Genomic DNA, 20,469 nt, shown 5'->3' with positions numbered 1-20,469 from the left:
TTTTTCCAGCACTGTATACTTCAGGCACAAGAGTGGTGTCAATCCTCTCCTTTAACCAGAGGAAAGAAAGTGAATAAGCATTACCTCCAAAAATGTAAAACTATTTCTTTAAAATTGCTTTTTAATTATGACGTTTTCTGTTATTCCCATTTCCAAATATCGAGAATATTTAGAAGTTGCAGAGCAATGCTAAAGTAATTGACTATTTTATTAAATTGTCCTTGATAAAAAAAATAAAAAAAAACGTATTTTTATGTGCCCATCTTTGGGTTTGTGTTGAGAATTTACAATAAAGCAATACAAGTAATAGTCTCATAAATCAGTGAAAATCATGTGCAGTCCAAACACAAAAAACACACAGAGACTACCTGTTTTTTTTGTGGGTTTTTTTCAACAAACTTGTTTCCCTCAAACCAATATCGCAATATTGACACCATCACAACAAATTGGATTTGGGTTTTTCATCACTATCTTCATTATTATCTGTGATCATAATCATCTTTATGCATATTTAAATGAACTTCTTGTTACATCAAGATGAACAGGCACTACACCAGTTAGGAGATAAAAGTACATCACTAACTATGAACATACATCTTCTAGACCGCTAATATAGGGTTTCCACAACATGAGCTGCTGTCCCCTGTGTGCATAAGGAAGAGATCAACATAAAAAAGCATTTACATTTACACCTTTTTACTGCCTCAACATGGTTAGGTCTTATTTTCAACTCAACACAGTTGTACAGTTACAATAGAATATAATCTTTAAATTACATCATCATATACAAATCTGACAGCGTGGGATAACGTCACGCTTTTATGATACACTGACAATTCCATTGCAATAAAATTCATACGATATGGTACCTATTACTTAATATGCTTTCCATTGCTGTTATTTAATGAAACACATTTACATGTATAACACTACATTTTGTCTTAATAGTCAATCACTTGCATTTTTTTTTTTTTTTTTTAACATTTTTTCTGTTACATTTACACAACTCATACACACTGGATGATGAAGATGTTTTTTCCCCAAAATATTAACCTGGTTATGTGGATTATGTGTTTGAACTTGCGTGTACTGTGTATGTCGTGTGTCTAATGCACGTGTGTTTGCATGTGTGTGGATGTGTGTGCATTCGTGCATCGAGGATGTGGGACAGTTTGAGGACAGGAGTCCTTTTTGCTATGCTGGACAGCTTTACTCTAAGACACAACTTGTGAGCTGGTAATGTGTTTCTCCTCATGTGTGAGACCCAAACCTGTCGAATCCTGTTCCAGACACAGAGCTAAACACATCTGACTGCTGTTGGTCTGGTGACATTTAAAAACATCAGGACAACTAAGTTATAAAAGGCATTTCTGCCGTTTAATCAGAGATTTAGGTGCAACTCGTAGCAAGATAACTCACTAATCACCGTTTGACGAACGCAACTTCGGCTGTAAATTTAGTTTCTATGGAGCAAGTTAAAGAAAACAACCATGTAATGCATCGTGTAAGGGTCATCTTACATGCACTACCGGTGACATGTAGTTCCTGTGTCAGTGAGCAGACAAATACAGTTTGGGTGGACTGGGAAGCAAATACAAGTTGATCTTCTCTGAAGCTGTTTCACATGAGACATGTGAAATTATTGCATGGAGAGAAAACAGAGTTGATGGTATTCGGTCATTCTTTGGCTCAGCAGGGAAACGGGCCACATGACTAGTGCTGTTTTCTAGGTAGAGCTTTAAATGACAGCGGAGAACAGTGTTTAGACACCATGCCCTCTTTCAAGCCCAATCACTAGTACATTCATGTCCTGTTGGAGATGATTCGGTCTTCAGACAACAGTCTGTAGCACAGTAACGCATCGATATGCCTCCACTGGCCCTTCGCTCTGGAAGAAAAGTCCCCTGGCACAGGCATTGTTCAAAACCCTCCTCTTATATTGCAGTGGCAACCCCAAGATGACTTGATCCAACTTCGCTCTGAGGGAATGTATCACTCGTATTTCTTGTTAGCTACTGAACCAAGAATGAAAGCTTCTGCAGAAACTGTAAATCCTTTTCCATGGTTTGCATGAAGATGATATTGTCAAAGGATTTGTGATGCAAAGAAAAACATAATAAAACAAAACAAACACACAAACAAACAAACGTAAAATCAGTTCATCAACAAGCTTTCTCTCGTGAAGTCAGAAGCACGTGCATGTCCAGAAGCATGTGATGCAAAGAAGTGAACTCTGCATTTGTAGTTGAAGTGTTGCATCAAGTCGTAGCCTAAACGAGGCTACAGGATTCAGGGAATGCAAGTTGTTGCATAGCACATGCTGCTATGCAAGTTCAGAAACAGTTAAAAACACAGAGCACTGCACACACTGGAAAAGAGGTTGGACCAAATCACACCAAAAAAAAAAAGAAAAAAAGAAAAGAAAAAAAAAAAGGAGAGGGGATAGTGTCTGTGGTACTTTTAACAATACACAGCATTCCTGATGTAAGACTGATGACTGACCATACACAGCATTAAAAATGCTACACGAAATGGCATCACACTGTATATACACAATGCAGATTAGAGAAGCTCACCTTTGTTGAATGGGTATAACTGATTATATTCTCCTCCCATTTTCACAAGAGAGCTGACTGCAGTATACTGCAAATTTAAATAAGCTGCATCACATGTTAAACACAGCCACACAGAGAAGCAATGTGTTCCTGCACTGTGTCGATGTTATAGTTGAGTGTGTATATACTGGAATAACTGCTGCTCCTGTTTTAAATGTGTAAATCCACCCACCCCAAATGCTGGATAAAATATATTATACTGATATATTGTCTTTTAGGTTACTAAGTTTTATTTAGGCAAGACTGCTTGGCGCATCTGTTGGGCAAGGGATGTGTTGCTCTTAAGTCTCTGGCTATGTGCGGTGCAATTGGACGGGACAGTTCAAGCTGCCTCCAATGGCATGTCCTTGTCCAGTAACGTCACTAGATTGCCTCGACATAATTGGCCGGGTACAGTCCCTCTCGGCCGCTGTCCAAACGACCTCTACACCAGCCTTGCTCATCTTCATCCTCAGTCTTGGTCAGTTCGTCCCCTGCAGAGGAAATATCACTCATTAATATATTGATTGATATCAACACAGTATTATGTTTCATAGAGTGAATGTAAATCTGAATCTTAAGAGGAGATATTTGGAAGAACTGCTTCTGCTGGTTTATATGGGATACTCTCTAGATTTACTGATGTGATCTCTTTGTAGTATTTTAAAGTACTGAGATCATAGTGTCCCCCACTCCAGTGAAATTTGAATTGAAATCATCTGTATTTTCATACCTAATTCATTTAATTTAAGAAATAATTAATTATCTGGGTATATAGTTTCATTTGCTTTGAGGCTGATATAAGATATGTCTCTCAATTTTGCATAATAACAGGCCAGCAACTGGTTAGCTTAGCTTAGCATAAAGACCACAGGAAAAAGTAAGCAAGCAGCATTGCTAAACATCATTGATGCTAACAGTGTAACTTGTTGTAACCATTAGGTTGCCAGGAAAACTAGTTCAGTACATAATCTGGGTCATAAAACTTTAACTTGTTGTTTTACACTTTGCATTTTGTACAGAAACAAGTCACAACATGTTAATTAGTGAGTTTTAGTTTTGACTTCCCAAAAAGGACAAACTGTTCCTTTAACTGCTCAAATCCTGTACGTTTAAATACGGTTTTCAAAGTGTTCTTCACTTTTTTTTACTTGGAAAATACAGGAGCACCTTCTTTTCTTATTCCTGATGTCCAAAGAAGTCAAATTTACAGTACAGCTATGAAGTTAAGAATAAAATATAATCAGCCTGTAAAACATTTGTAAACTCCATGAGGTAACTACAACTACAAATCTACTACCCAAAATACAGACAACATGACACTAATGTAAACAATGCAGGTTTGTTAGGCTTCATTATTACCCACAATGCATTTTGGTGAGTAGCACTTAAATGTCAACACAACTTCCGTTTGCTTAAAAGAAACCTCCACGGAGAACCTTGGACTTTTTTCAAACAGAACAAAAAAAACTCTCAAACTCTTGTTTGCACGCGGGTGTAAGAAGAGTTTAAAAACTGCCTCCGGTCGTTGCCAGGTATCTCTAAGATTATTTAAAAACGTCTAATGTCCAAATGTATGGTTACAGATGTGGAAACGAGATGACGATAAACAGCTGTCCCTTCTTTCATTGCTTTTTTTGTGTGTGTGGAGCTTGTCTTTAAATGGTTAGTCATGTCCCTGTGTGAGGCTCTGAAGCTGCTTTTCTGACCATCTCCCAAAGAGTTTGTGTTAATTGATAGCAAGTGCCTGTAATTTGCTGTCCATGTGGTAATTATTGACTAATCACTGCTATCCTCTGTAGGGGAAGAGAGCTTTACTATAGAAATAAGGACAGAGTTGCTGCTTTTTGACCACCCGCATCATATGCTGCAGCATTTCCTCTTAAATGTCCTGGCTCCATAACAAATGCTTAAGTCACATGACAACAAAAGCGTATAACCAGTGTTGTCTGATTGAGGATAATTACCTGCTTTAAAGGAGAGCTCATCTTGTTCCTGGCCATCATAATCATACAGAGCGCGCACTCGGACGGCTTTCCCAATGCTGGAATCCTCTTCGAATGAATTCCCGTTCCCACCGTTCTCGTTGCCGGAGCTCGCAGCGGGCTGCTCATCATCAGACCACTCAGTCGAATAAGCTTGGTTCTTCTCATAGCTGCTTACACTGGAGGAGAGAGAGAATACAGGGGGAGCGTTGACGTTAAATGACCCCAAAACAGAAGAGCACAGACATTTTAGTTTAACATGAATAACAAATCTCATGAGGAGGTCAGTTATCGTACATAAAGTATCTTTGAAGCATGTTTGTCTTTTCCGCAGAAGTTCAAATCTGTCCAGAAACTACTCGTAACATGTAAATGAGCCACACTGTTCCACTGACTTTTATCTCGATGCACATGGGCATCAGTTTGTTTTCAGTTCCTCCGGCGTGCTGCATCCTGCTGCCATAAATAGTCACTAAAGCACCAAATCTGAAGCTTAAAATAGTTGACACATGCTCTGTTTAATCTTGTTGTTAAAATGTTGTGTCTTCGCTTGAGGTTAAGTGCTAAAAAAGTCTGAAAACACTTAAAGACAGATTAATACACCGACGGTTTTGGTCTTTAAATGATATTTGTTGACAGCAACCAAAATATATAATTAAGTAAACTTAACATTAAATCTAAAGAAATTTAAGTCACACCTTAAATTTTTTATTGTTCGATTTTATTCAATTTCATAATTACGCTGTGTGCGTTTTCATGTGATTGATGTGATTGACGTGATTGTAAACAGACTCCCTGAACTGACCTGCTGCGGTCACCAGGTGGAGCCACATGGTCGGTGCTTGGAGTGGGTGGGGCTCCGTCTGGCTTCTTCTTCTTTGGAGGAGCAGCGGCTGCGTCTGGGTTGTACTCCTGTTCCGCAGAGTGAAAAAAAACACAACCAAAAAACGTGGAAACAGAATGAAGAAAAGTAGATAAAGCAAAAGAGAGGTTTCACACACATATTGTTGTGTGTAGGTTTGATGTTGTACCTCAAATGCAGGCCAGTTCATGTGCATCTCTGGGCCGTGGTTGTTGCTGAACCACTTCAGGTCCTCTTGTGTATTTGCAGCCAGGATCGTGCGCTCCAGTTCTCTGTATATTGTGGCATAGCTGAGGAGAGCAAAATGGAACAAATAGTGACAATGAAAGTGCCAGAAGGGACCTGGGCGACGCTGCCAATTTGGCAACAGATCCTAGAGTGTCGTTCAAATTCTGGGTTGTGAGAGATCCGATGTTGGGTCATGACTAGGCTGAAGTGTCGCCCTGAATTTTTTGCTGAAGCTGGAGCTCTAAGCTGCTGAAGTATTTGGCCTGAATGGTCCAGTCTTTTATCAGGATGTTAGTGTTTAAGTTGCCACAATTTTCCAAAATCACTGCAGTTTGCAGATTCACCTTGTAGTTTAAATCCCCTACATGCAGGGTAAACCCTATGTGTATATATATATATATATATATATATATATATATATATATATATACAACACAGTAAATTAAAACTGCAAGCAGTGATATGCGGGCCCTCGTCAGGGATCCCCGACGTGCAGCGTGCGAGGGCCCGCATATTCTCGCTTGCCGTTTTAATTTTTTTTTCTCTATCTCATTCCTTATTCTTCTTTAAAAAAAAATTACCTTTTTTTGGTGGCTTTAACATCTTCAAAAACTCATGAAAGTTGGTGCCTGACGCGTGTGCAAAGTTTTTTGAGATTTGGAGCATCGTTTGACCTTAAACATCAACTTCTTATGTCACGGCGAAACATCAAACTTAGCCGCATCGCCCCAGCTATACTATATACTATATATTATATACAAAAATAAATTTTGGGTCGCTTTTTGGACAACATGCTATAGTATGACTTTTTTTTTTTAAATTTTTTATCACTTTTTGCAGTATGACCTTTTTCTGAACTGACATGCATGGCTCAAGTGGGGATCGAACCCAGTTACTTCTCACTGAGGCAACTGCTCTAACCACTGCGTCACACTATGGCATGTCGTCTGAAATATGATTAAAAAAAAAGTTCATACTATTGCATTCAAATTTATTAATGGGATTTTGGGGGATAAAATTTGTGGTAGTTTGGACAGAAATCCAAGAAGATTTAGACACCCTTTATTTTTTGTTATTGATTTCTATTTGAGTTTTTGTATTAGGTTTTTGTTTTGTATTGTTGTTGACCTTTGGTTTGGTATTAGTATGACTGCATTTACAACGCAAACCCGAAACCGTGTGGCTTACTCTTAGAGGGATTCGCTCACAGTGAACCATGACATATGGTACCATATGGTAAATGTAGCCGCCGGGGTATCTGTTTAGGGGGCGCTAGCGAGCCATTTGGCTACCCCCATTCACGACTCCACTAAAATACGAAAATTCTTTGGCAGGAGAGACACGCGTACCAACTTTCATGAGTTTTTGATTATGATAAAGCCTCCAAAAATGTTTATGGAGAATAATAACACGGAATAATAATTCCTTGAAGAACAATAGGGCTTTCGCACCATCGGTGCTCGGGCCCTAATAAAACTAAGAAGGAGTACAAAATCATTCATAGATTTAGTCCAAAGCAGTAACCTGATGGATGCTGTGTTTGATTAAAGTGGCGAGCTACAGCACATTTTTAAAATCGGAAAATTCAATTGAATAATTTAAATGTTTCATAAATTGATTTTGGACAACCATTTTACTGTAATGTTTAATAGGGCACCCTCTCTGTAGTTTTGTCTAGTGGTGCTGGAAGAATATAAAAGCCAATTTAATTAGTCCATATCTAAATTCAATTGATGTTACTATATTTAACAAGAGAAACTAATTCTTGCCGACTTTATTGTGATTCACATTCTTAGACTTTGACTTTAGCTCATGAAACTAAAGCAGGTTTCAGAGTAGAATTTTGGTTTTAGCATTAATAGTCATTATAGTTGCAGGAATTAACAAACAATATTTCCCAGTCATTTAAGAAAACACAAATGTGCGACACGCTTAGTAAAGGTGAAGTGTGAAAAGGATTGAATAAATCAAAGGTGAGTGATCAAACCAGTCAGGATGAACTACAGCGCGATCCTCTAAAACATAGAGAAGCCTCAGTAATTGATGACAACTGAAGTTGACAGGCTTGTTTACAGAGCCTGAAAATCACTTTGCCATGGTTTTGTTTGTTATATGCAGGTTAAAAACAGCCCAGAATATACAGAACAGTCACTGTGAACAAAATTCAGTTTGGCAGAAACGCCACTCACTGAATCTTCAATTAATTAGTGCTGTGAGTCTCAACACTAATGAGAAATACATGCCTGGTGGAGACGTTTACTGAGATCGTTCAATTCGAAGTGAACTGTGCTGAATGCGACATGAGACAAATCAAACTAATCTGTCATAGATTTGTTTGGAGTGTGACTATTTTAGATTAAAAGCATGCAATCCTGCTCAAGTAAGACATTACCTATGTTTCATGTACCCACTGAGCAAAGGATATTACGTTCTATATCATTTCACAGACTGAAATTTTACATGCACGAGAGGAAAACTAAAACGTCTAAATAAACCAAACCACAGAGGTAAGATTTGTGGAAGAAGAAGAGACGATCTATCAAACCTAAATAAAACTCCTCTCCTCTCCCTCCTTCCCTCCCTCCCTCCCCCATACCAACCTTGGGTTCTCGGTGAGGTTAAGATGGCGTTTGATGTCCAGCAAGGCCTCCTTGAGGAAGGTCAGCCTCTTGACTTCGTGCTGCTGGCACTGGTCAAACACCTGCTCCATGCTCTCCATGTACTGCGGAGTGCATTTGTTCAGCTCCTCCAGAGACTTCTCATACTTTTCTTTAGCCTGAAACACATTTGAGAAAACACATTTATACCTGAAGTATTGATGGAAAATAAACCAGTTCTTTATTATTTAAATTTTAACTTTCATATGTATCGCGGTATAAAACTTGATTGCAGATTTTTTTTATTCTCCAGCAACATTAAATAAGCTCTCTGAAAGGTGGGACAACATACTGTATCATGATTATGTTGTAAAAGTACAAATCTTTTCACATAAACATAAATATCTCATCTAAAATACAAAAACCCACATTTTCCTTCACACTGCAGGCGTCTATCGTAACATTACATATTATACTGTTCTTTTAGATAAGAATTTGTCAATTTGTGGGTGCATATCGGTGTGGAAGTATGTTTGCGGGTGTTGATCTGTTCTTCATCAGACATGCCTGAACAGAAAACCTCGTTGTTTTTCTTCTCGCCTCAAACTAAACAAACTTAAAGACTTTAAGCTTTTCACCTTCTGCATGTCCTGTTTGCATTTGTCCACTTTCTCGTGGAGTTTCTTCTGCTGGTCGGGTGTGACAGAAGCCTCGGTCTTGCCGTTGGCCTCTCGGGCCGCAGCCAGCTTCTCCTCCTTGCAGGCCATGTGGTATCCTTTCTTAGCTGTCTCCATCTGCATGTCCAAACACAGGCGCTGTCAGTATCAGATATCACATGATCTAATTTGACAAACGGAACACAATGAAGTCTCAATTACTCATCTCAAAATAGGAATGACCTTATTTTAATGCAATCACTTTATAATGTCGTGCACTTACATCCAGGAAGAGAGACAAATTTTTAAAAGATCAAACTGAGTGATGCTCCAAATCACTGGTGGATGATCGGATTTGTGACCGAATATCTTTGTTTTTCAGTATCAATGCACAGGGAAGGAATTCATCTTCGTTTGTGGAGAGTCCAGAAAAGCCAGTCACACCTGTATCTACTGGAACCTCAGTTCTTCAGTAGAGAGCTCACCTTCATAATAGTATGGATCATAAATAGATCTTCTAAAGGGTCAATTAATGTGAAAAGTGAACTTTGAACACGGTGCTTTTTTTATTGACGTTCAGGCAGTAATATCACTAAAGTGTCTTCCTAAGTTGGGCATCAGGACTTAATTAGAGACAAACTGTTGTCTCAAAAAGTTTCTGCTTTAAACATTACATGGAAATGGACGGCAATCAAATTCAGTTATAGATTTGAATCAGGAAATGTGCAACTATAACCACCAACGAAACACAATCTCATGAAGCAACTCCACGATTACTCCATAGATTAAATCATTAGAACGGCCGACCACACCGCTGTTCACAAGTCCAATATTTACTCCCTTTTATCTCTGTAATACCAGACTATTTAGCTGCAAAACGGTCCGCTGTGTTCACCAGCTAGTCACAAACTGTGGCTGTCTGCTGTTTGGTGCTGAGCAGGTGGTGTACAGTGGGATTTTAGGGCTTTTTCCCTGATAGTAGCTCCCTGCTGCAATAAAAAAAAAAAAAAATGACACCATGAGAGTAAAGACAGTGACCCAGAACAGTAAAGCGGTTGGATGGATGGATTAAAAAATGAGTTAAAACTCGCTATAAAGCTCTGTAAAGCAAGGGACGCTAGTAATTCAGGTGACAACTCCCTGATGATCCATCACGATGAGCAACCCCTTTCACATTGTTGCCACGTTGTTATTTATGAGTTTTGCGAAAATATTCATTATTTCCGCTTTAACTGTGTCCAGTATTATAGACACATGGTGAATTTGATCTTAAATGATAAAAAGTGATTAGAAAAAGCATTAAAATGGTTCTTGTTTTGGTCTAGCTTTGTTTTTTGATTTGCTTCCCGTGTCACATGTGGTCCTGTGTCTCTGTTTGAGCCGCAGTCACTCAGTAATCACCCGGTCAGTGTATAAACTCCCCTTCAGTCACTCTTAGTTGCTGGATTATTAAGTCAACACCCTCATGGATAACTCTTATTAGTCTGTGTTTGTTCTTGAGCCTCTGCTCTTCTCTGTGTTCTACTACTCAAACCCTGGTAAGTACAGTTCGTTGTTTACCTCCTGCCTCTGTATTGTGGATTTGGGTCCTCTCCTATTAAACTGTGACTTAAACTACATCTAAGGACAGCAAGGATGTTATTTCTTGTGTTGCATTTTTTTCTTTCCGTACTCTATTCTTATCAGGAATTCAAGTTCAAGGTTTAAAATAGTGTGAGATGAGTGAGGAGTGATTATAATATCGATGTGACAGAAACAGAAAGAGCTCATTTCATTTTCCCTACTGAATAAAGCTGTCCTCCAAGGACAAACAGGACGACTAAATTTGTCCTTATTCCCCTCACCTCCTTCAGTTTTTTGGCCCATGGTTTCTGAGCCTTCTTGAAACCTTCTTCTGCCTCTTTGGCCTCTTTGAAGCCTCCAATAATTTGCTTATGATATGCCTCCTTCTGCCAGTTCTTCACTTTCTCGACGTCTTCGTTCATCAGGTTGTTCTTCACGTCTTGGTGCAGCTCGCTAACTTTCTCTGCCTCGGTCATCACGCCCAGCCAGGCTCTCTCCACGGAGCCGTACTGTGGGCCTGCGAGTCAGACAAAGTGATTCATTCCTAATAAATAATTCAAGGCAATATTGCTCGATTCAGTTATTACCATACAACAAACATCAAACTGTGTAAATGGAGATTTGGCAACTTGAAAGTCAGTGTTAGGTACATTCATTTGTTAAGCTGTTTGTTGTTATTGACCCTTCTTAAAATGCTGACCTTTCTCAATGAGCTGTCTCCATCTCTTGGACCAGGCAGTTAGCTGATCACCGTAGGCTTTTTCTATCTTGGCACGTTCCTGCAGGCAGCCCATGAGATCATTGCAGAGCCGATGGCCATCATCAAATCTCTTGACCGCACGTTTGTAGTTCCCCACCTGAGGATAGAGAGAGGCCAATGAAAAGACTCGCAACTTATCGGCCTGTACACATATCACAGAGGAAAAATAAAACATTGTATGCTGTATGCTTTGGGATGTGTACGGTAAGAGGATGGCCACTAAAGAGCACTTTCTATTTACTGCGAAAATACAAGCAGTTTGAATGTAATGTCAGTTTGACTGAATAATCACCTGCAGTTTTAATGGTAATGTATTGAGTGTAATAGCTACAGCAATCACAAGAATGATTTTAGGAGTCCCATAATAATACATAAGGAGTAAAATATTTTCAGTAAAATAGGCCGATTTAAATAATAGGCTACTTTATGGAGGTTATGCCTGGCACACACTACAGGATTTTCAAATCTTAACCAATTTTAAAACATGGGAGACAACAAGCGTAATGACAAATTTAACAGGGTTTTTAAAAAAAAAAAAAAATTTTAATCATAACAATGCACACAGGACCTCACACTTTATATTAAATTATTATTTCAGAGTAGAATTCAAAGGATTTCTGATCATGTGTAACTCCAGAACAAAACCAACATGGAGACGGATTGTTGTTGTTGCCCAAAATAGACCCATTTATCTTAAGCTGTGGGGCCAGCATTGATTAGAAAATCGTCCTCAGAGGAAACCAAATTACAGTAATATTTCTATTTTAACACAATTTCTACATTATAAATAGAGGGCTAAATTAAATTATGGTTTATTCTTCTCTATCAGTTTTTAAATCTGAATGCTACTTGCAGTTAGAAGTTTGAAGCTGGTACAATCAAGGTATGAGCTGATTTCCTGCTCTTTCATGTGGAAACATGTTTTATTTCAAACTAGTGAGTGGTTCATCAAAAATCATTATTGATTTAAAAAAAAAATGTCTCTGTGTCTGCATTTGTATAAGGGAGAGATCATTTGAAACTAACAAGGACATAGTTAAAAATAGATCCAATACAGAAGGGAGTAAAATGTAAGTTTATAACTGTTGGTACACGTTTTATACCAATGAGGGTAGGCATAGAAGCAGTACAGCTCAGCAGCACCACAAACTACATCCTCCACAAAGACCATAAAGTTGAATCAATGCCTCTTTGAAACAGTTCCAACAAAGACTAAACATGATAACTTTCCTGAAAGAAAGATTTATTGCAACTGTGGTATTGTTAAACAATCCTGTTACTGCTTTCTCAATTATCTGCAATTTAAAACATGCTATTTGCATCTATATATGCACATTTGAAATCCTAACCAGCTCCAGTCAACCTCATTTTGAGAATAAAGATATCAAGGCTACATTTTTATTATCCTACTCAAGTAAACGTTGTGGTATTGATTTTTTTTTTCTGTCAGAATCATTTTACTGCATTTGTTTTTTATATCTCGCCACCTTAAGTGAGACTTCCTTAAAACAGCAGTGTCAGGCGGTGTGGCTCCGCCTCTTTGGTGCCTGCAGGGGGCGTGAGCTCATGGTGCATGATGAAGGGAGGGTAGTGAGGGAGGGGGGGGGGGGGGGTTTACTCGTGCCTGTGCATGTGTAGTTATGCAATGACATGGGCTTGTATTTGTGTGTGTACACGAATGTCTGTGTGTGTGTGTAAGTGTGTACATGCACAAACTGAGGCTGCTTTAATCCTCTTGAGTGGTGTAATGCAGTCAGACAGATTCTCAGGGAAAGATGATGAGGAAGAGACAGAAATACCGCAGACTGTGTGTGCATATAGGCTGCAAATACATATTGTCGTACACGGCATCATACAGACACATCTCACATGTTTGCAGGCTGCAGGCTGCAGAGCTGCGCTGTGATTGGTCCTGACACGAGAGCATGCATGTGTGGTTACCGTTTGAGATGGAAGCTGCAGGGAGGCTGCGAGACAGGTGTTTAACGGTATGAGTTTTGTCCTGTGTAACAGATTGCCAAGTCACACCAACAACAACACGTAGGTGGACTGGCTGTACACATGAAAACACACCTGAGCTGTTGTGTCTGCGCAGTAGCTCTAAATATCGCTTTGCTTATAAATTGCAAGCCTTTCTGATGACCAAACCTGAAAATAAAGCATTTTTCTGGCATTAATAAACCATGAGCTGACCTCAGCTGTGTTGCTAGTGTTACAGATGCTATAGGCAGGTGCATGTGGTGAAAGGCTGCCTCAGAGCGGCTGATGACTGAGGCTCTTTGTCTGAGTGTCCGTGGATAACAGCCACGATACAAAGAAGACTCTGTACTGAGGGAATTCATTATCACTAATTTGTTGGGTTTAAAATGTGTAAACACACACACGCACGCATTCACACGCACGCACGCTCACACACACACACACACACACACACACACACACACACACACACACACACACACACACACACACACACACACACACACACACACACACACAGTTGTGTCACTTCAAAGGACATTTCCTTACATTCATTTTCTGCAGACTTACCTTCACCTGAATGTTTCACCAAACTTAAATAAACAGTTAACATGAAAACTTAATTGTTTTTTAGTCCCTAAAAGAAGGTCTGCTATCCACAATGTGGCTGTGTGACAGATTTATGCCCCCATGACGTGAGAACAGACACACATTGTATTCAACAAGTGAAGATGGACAAAGCTTGTATAATAATGTTTATATTTGTTGTGATGAAGACACAAATAGGATTTACAATACGTACACTGATAAAAAACAAACGTGACCTCCAATTAAATAAGAAAGGATTGTTGAAGTATTTGCCGCTGGTTAACATTTGGTTCTATCTTACAAAGTAAGATAAAATACAAAGTAAAATACAGCATTTATTAAGGAAGTGGCACCAAAGAAAAAACGGATAATTTCCTAAACATATGCACAGTACATCGTATTTTGTTTATAGCAAAGAGTTTCAGATAAAAATGGAAACTCAGTCTCAGAAATCCTTTTCCCTTTTTGTTATGTAAACATGCATGTACTTTTTAAGAATAATGATATATATTAATAGCCTCACTTTTTTTTTGTTACGTTTTTTGTGACATGTGTCAAACCACTATTCCATTCAAAAACTAAGTGTCCAATATGTAATAATAAAATATAAATGTTTATACTATCAGTTTATGACTTGCACTGCGTTATCTGCACAGTTACTTTTATTCACCTGCTTTATCTGTTGTATTAAACTTATTTTCATTTTCTATTTAAAAAAAAATTCAAGTCATATTTATGTATTTTATAAATCTTGATTTTGTTTCTTTTACAGCTTGTCTTGATGAGTTCCCTTCTACCTTATGTACGATACTTTGAATTGCCTTGTTGTTTAACAGTTGCTATATGAATGAACTTAACTTGATTTGCCTTATACTTTGTTTACTTTCATTAAATGTACCTATATTTTTAGCACTGTGATCAAAAATACTGTTACTGTTATAACAAAAATTGGTCCGGTAACCCTAACCCCAACAAAATCTGTCTACCAGCACCTCTAAAGCTCACGAAGGAACAAGTTAAATATGCACAAAAACTAAAGAGAAAATAAAAAATGAAAAGATATCTAATGGACAGATGTGTGAGTGTTATCTATATATTCGCAACTAACTCTTCACAAGACAACAGCAAGCATCAAATCCTCTTTTAAAGTATGAAAGTATGAAGCTACGCTTTCAAACTATCAACAGAAGTAACCATGTGCCTTGAAACTTGGGTTATCAAGCAGCTTCATTGCGACTTTTGAGCCAAATTTAGTTTTTAGGACTTCTAAGAATAACCATGATCTCAATTTCATGGTTTCAGTGGTGACTTGATTTCCTGGTGCCGAATCAATAGAAAACCAGGAGAGGGTGAGTGGTTGTGTTGCAGGCTGAAAGCCCGTCAGAACAGACGTGACGGTGTCTCTTTACCTCCCAGAAGCTGTCCATGGTGTCGTCAGCACCTGCAAATTCATCGTAGGAGCCAGACATTTTCCTGGATGTGGCAAAGAACGCTAAAGACTAAACCTGTCCTCTGCAGCAGAGCTGGGTTCCTCATGCACTGAAAGACACGAACACAATAACAATGTGAGACAGTAACATCACATAATTACACAAACAAAGCAGTACAGTGAGCATGAGCAGACGTTAGTGGAGAAAGATGGCCGAGCTGGCCTCTGTGTAACTGGAGGGAACCTTTCAGTGTGAGGGTTTCTATTTGAGACATTTATAATAATGAGATAAAAATAGTCTCCTCCGACATGCACATATCGCCGTGCCCCGAGGAATGAGAGGGGGCATCTTATATTGGTGTGTCCTAGAAAAGGCACCAGAGAGAGTGGAGCATCACACAGCTCTGACCCGGAATCTTTGCACAGTGAAAACTCTCATTCTTCTGACATTTTACAGCTAAGAGATATTTGAACAACACACACAGCACACGTGCATAGTCACAACGCTCAGCTGCCCAGAAATGCACCTTGAGTGTAAACACAGTCGTGTAATTGCTGCCTCAAAATAGCACAGAAAACAAACACATTGAAACCAGATAAACAAGCTTAGTTCGCCAGTTACCTGGTACAGCCTGCAGGACTCAGTCCCTTCTGGGTTTCCTCAAGCGTTTAAAGTGATTTATATTTATTTGTTTGACGTGTTCGATATCATACCACCAGGGTGAAAACAGAAGAGACTGCGAGCAGCGATATTGGTATTGAACTCCCGTTTGAAGCTTAATCCATTTTGCGCTCATGACTAATGCCTTCCCTTTGACGGAGAGCTCTTCATCCCACAGCAACAGACAGTATGACAATAAAATTCATAGCATAGTGTGTAATAATAATGAGGCTGGCTGGACATGGCTTCTTGTTCTTTATAATTCCAGGGGATTGTTGTTATTATGTAGCACTGAACACAGTCCACCACTGCAAATGCAACGTTTAACACTATTGATGTTTTTAATTAAAATGATAAGGTGCAAATTGTTCTTAAGAAAAGCGTGTAATTCAATGATTCTTAGTATGCACAGACTAAATTAAGAGTTGCTTAAGCGTGCTAGATAGAGGTCAGCGCATATGAAGGATGACTCGTGGCCATTTCAGATTATAAACTGAGTCAGCACTCTGTAGCCGTCTGTATCGCAGGGAGTATTTTGTGCAAATAATGCTGCGGCCCTTCATGCCTCATCCTTCAACCTCCTTCTGCAGTCAAGTACAAATTAATTCCTGCAACATCCTTCATCCCTGGAATGACTCATGAAAAGTAGCTTTCTGCATCAGTCTCAACTTGAACCGGCCCGACCTCACTTTCTTTATACACAACATAACAGCCTAATTGTCCTTGTGAGAAAAATGAGAGCGTTGGAACTACAAGGTCAGCTCAGACAGGGAACGTATTTTTAGTCCTGCAACATGCTTGATGTTTTAACAGGGGGTCTACTCATCAAAACATCATCAAGGGAACATTTGTACCTCTTTGTGATTGGTTGTGGTTGCAGCTGGAGAGCAGGCAATCTAGTCCGGTGTCTCTACAGAACGTAGACTAATTCAACCAAGCTGTATTCTACCAAAGCCCTCGGTTAGTATCACCCGCTGTCTCTTAGCATGGCTTTTATTCACAGACTGTTAATGAGAGTACACTCTGCTGGTGCAAAATACAAAAGACCTGTTTCATGAGTTAAACATTTTACTCTCAGAGACTGAATAAGAGACAACTTGAGCCACTTGAGATCAGCTGCAAAATATTTTTCACATTATTCATCTTTTTTTTTTCTCAAGAGAAAGCTTCAAGGCTCAGAGAAAAAAAGATGCTATATTTGCTGTCTGAGCTACACGGTTTGATCCAACTGACAACCGCATGTACTGCAAGTCCTGTGAGGAAAAACAGCATTTTATGTCGGGACAGTAGAACACTGGAGTTTTTACTGAATCAAAGACGAATTATGTCCTAACGCAGAACACCAGATCTAAAGTGTATCATTACTAATCATACACACTGCAACCAATATTTTGCATCATCTATTACATTTTGATTGACATTTTTTGGTGATTTAAAAAAGCCCACTTTGACCATGCACACCTTGCAGCATCATCCACACAATGCGAGACTCCACATCAGCAGGAAAACACCCTCATTTACTCTCTTCTTGGAAATGGGCACACGACCTCTTTCTGCCCATCCATGTGACACTGAGAAAGCCGTGTCAGCCACGCTCACTACCTGCCGCACAACTTAAAGAACCATTCAGTATTTTAGAATGGATGTCAACAGTATCCGGTGTCACTGAACACAATTCATGACAACGAAGAGGCTCACATTGCCTCACTGACCTCTGCTGAGGAAATGAATGCAATCCTTCACAATCCCCTGACTTTTCCTCGCTTTCAGAGGGTGTCTTTAGAAAATAGAAGATTTTCTAAAGTAGTAGATTGATAATACTCCCAATCTATATCTTAAACATGAAGCTACAGCTCATGGCCTAAAATCAGCTTAGTTTAGCATAAACTGAATGTGGCCTAGGCTGGGGGGAAAAAAAAGAAAAAAAAAAAAGAAAATCTAACTACCAGCACATCTAAAGCTTGTTACTTAAAGTAATAATCTTTTCATATGTATAAATGTCTGTTGAGTCTTTATCTATGAATAAGGTAACACATTGGTGACTGAGACGGTGACCCACTAATGAAAGCCCTTCCATTTGCAGTATTACAACCTGAACTAGTTGGGTGATAACAATTTCTGGGAAAGCTTATGGACAAAATAGTGCCACAAAGAGAACAAAACAGATCTTAGAGATGGTAACTTCAACACCTTTTAACTTGTTTAAACTGTCCCAAATCCCAAGTGTAGAAATGACAATCTGTGGTCGTCTCGCTTTTGTACGAAGCAAATCTAACATGCTGCTGGTTTTTAGCTTCATATCTGGTGGTCTTCTCGTTTAACTCTTAGCAGGATGGTTCAAGTGGTGCGCATCTAATGTGTACTTTTTGTATGAGTAATTGAAAATCCTAATTTAATACTTGGCTGTATCTGTTTACGCGTACGTGCATGTGTGAAGTTGGAATGAAGTTGAAGACGCAGATGACTTATTTTACTCTTTAGTAGGGACTCGTGTCCATGTCATGCAAATATTTTGCAAATAAGAAAACTGAAGCCCCACTTAAAAACCACTGGCCTCTCAATCTCTGACATGCTTATCAAAACATGCTTTTTTTTTTGTCTTTTTTTTAAAACAGTGCAATCCATGCAATGTAAATAGTCAACTATATGATGCAAGGAAGCTAAGCAGCCCTAAAGTAGCATTTCTTAATCCCAGCAACCCACAAACGCCATTGGTCCAGTAATCTGTTCATCAGTCAAATCATCCAATAAGCTCCAGTGTCCATGACCACAATACCTAGTGGCATCAAAGCCATTTAAGCTGTGGCACAATGCCAGAATCCCATCTCATAACAAAACTAATGCAGGCCATAAGCCCAGTTTAGTCAAAACTCCCACACTTGGACCAATATAACACAATGTTGATGGTTAGGAAGCATTTGGATTGGACAAGTAATTCCTTGAGAGCGTGTCCAACATTTTCTTAGACAGATAATCTAATTAAAGAAAAGGTCTGACCTCCTTATTGACACACAGCTTCTTCTTTCTAAGGACAATGTGGACATAAATGTCATCAGCCCGAGCTAACCGGGTCATCAGAGAGAGAATGCATCATAGAAAATTTCACAGTTTTAGTTCCACAGTGGGAGTGTGTTGTGTGTCCCACGACATAGATAAAGTTTGGGGGTGGGAGTCATCAGCATTCTGGAGAGGGGCTTACACCACAGTTATTGAGGTCAATCCACTTCAATGACTGTGAACACACCTCCCATTCCCCTGGGTATTATGTGGTGAGAAAGTCACAGTAAAGACAGAATACTGTTTCTGACTTTACTTGGCGAGTAGTACAATAAGTTTGGCATAGACGGTAGGGAACAATGAAACAGGCCTGCACATAATCAAAGGTAACACTCAAAATATCACATGCAGAAACAAATGTTAAAATAACAGCTGGTCTGTGCAAGAACCACTTATTCATTTGGATTCATCTTTCAATTTGAAACCACTTACAACCCACTCACTGTGCAAAACACTCGCTGTCAAAGCAATCTCTTTTGTAATCTTAAATCTTTTAGGAGCCTGTTGTGATTGCAGAGGAAGTGTTGGTCCCTCAGACTGACATACCAAACTACTATTACGATCCAAACTCTTGCACATTTGTTAGTTACCATTATTCTGCACATTCACTTACCACAGTTGGCTCCATCATTGCAAAGTAAAAAAAAGAAAAATAAACCCTGAAAAGTTTAAATCAAACACAATTCCTTAAAACGAACGACGTTTTTGAAAAATGAACGGATTTAAAGTCCAAGTATGTCCTTTTTAGTTTGATAAAAGATGCGTTGCCAAATTATATTTTTGAAGCGTTGACCTCTGTGGCCAAAGTGAACCAAGAGAGGACGATATGTCTGACCAAACCAGCACGTCTCAGAGGCTGAGGGATTATCCTGCAGTGTGCCATTTGAATAGCTTTAGAGGGGGGAGGGGGCTCACCAGGAAGAAGAACGAAGGAGCAGATAGGACGGCAGAGACACAAGCACAAGAAGAGGAAAGTGATATTCACATTCAACTTTAATTTATGACGACATATACAGACAGAACCAACTACAAAGTTTATTTTATGGGAGTTTAAAAAAAAAAAAAATTTGTAAACAATACAAATGAACTGTTGGCACACATATGGCTCAGCACTCAGAGCAACATAACACAAGTAAATACTGCAGTAGCCTGGTGAACATGAACACTTTTAAGAGTTAAAGAGAACCGCTCATCCAGGTGAGACAACTGTTCCTAATTCAGTCAGAGGAAGCTGTGTTGACAAATCTTTCGGAGCACTGAATGGGAACCACAACAAACACGCAAGCTTGTTACAGTAAGAAGCTTTCAGGGAGATGAACTAACTTTACTCCGGCACATTACAAAATTCACTATCTCCACTCTGATTAAGACAACAGCGGTTTATAAATACAAAGCTGTTAATCAAAACCTGATAAAGTCTTTTTTTTTTTCTCTCCAATAATAATAATAATTAAAAAAATAATAATAATTATGGCTGGGCTTGCAGCTAATGTGGAAGGTCAAACATTA

The 20,469-nt window shown here is 39.0% G+C and overlaps 1 protein-coding gene across 4 annotated transcripts in view; it reads right to left on the bottom strand.

The window, feature by feature from the left end:
• Nucleotides 1-451: 451 nt before the first annotated feature.
• The window catches only part of pacsin1a (protein kinase C and casein kinase substrate in neurons 1a), a 33,647-nt gene continuing 13,629 nt past the window's right edge, over nucleotides 452-20,469 (bottom strand). For 2 of the 4 annotated variants that reach the window (XM_069704435.1, XM_069704436.1), the window contains exons 3-11: nucleotides 15,223-15,352; nucleotides 11,186-11,342; nucleotides 10,767-11,002; nucleotides 8,905-9,060; nucleotides 8,270-8,445; nucleotides 5,611-5,731; nucleotides 5,385-5,491; nucleotides 4,562-4,758; nucleotides 452-3,088 (exon numbers count right to left, since the gene is read on the bottom strand). In XM_069704435.1, coding sequence (XP_069560536.1) covers nucleotides 2,979-3,088; nucleotides 4,562-4,758; nucleotides 5,385-5,491; nucleotides 5,611-5,731; nucleotides 8,270-8,445; nucleotides 8,905-9,060; nucleotides 10,767-11,002; nucleotides 11,186-11,342; nucleotides 15,223-15,282 — 1,320 coding nt within the window. In that variant the 5' untranslated portion in view covers nucleotides 15,283-15,352 and the 3' untranslated portion in view covers nucleotides 452-2,978. Of the gene's footprint in view, nucleotides 3,089-4,561; nucleotides 4,759-5,384; nucleotides 5,492-5,610; nucleotides 5,732-8,269; nucleotides 8,446-8,904; nucleotides 9,061-10,766; nucleotides 11,003-11,185; nucleotides 11,343-15,222; nucleotides 15,353-19,573; nucleotides 19,801-20,469 lie in introns of those variants that run through there. The other 2 variants (XM_069704437.1, XM_069704438.1) reach the window with 2 other exon arrangements.

This window comes from Brachyistius frenatus, unplaced genomic scaffold (genome assembly GCF_029030835.1).
Source record: "Brachyistius frenatus isolate BFR_SWC_R1_liver_20210118 unplaced genomic scaffold, ASM2903083v1 Contig_50, whole genome shotgun sequence".
NCBI lineage: Eukaryota > Metazoa > Chordata > Actinopteri > Embiotocidae > Brachyistius > Brachyistius frenatus.
This window is presented reverse-complemented; position numbering and strand designations above follow the sequence as displayed.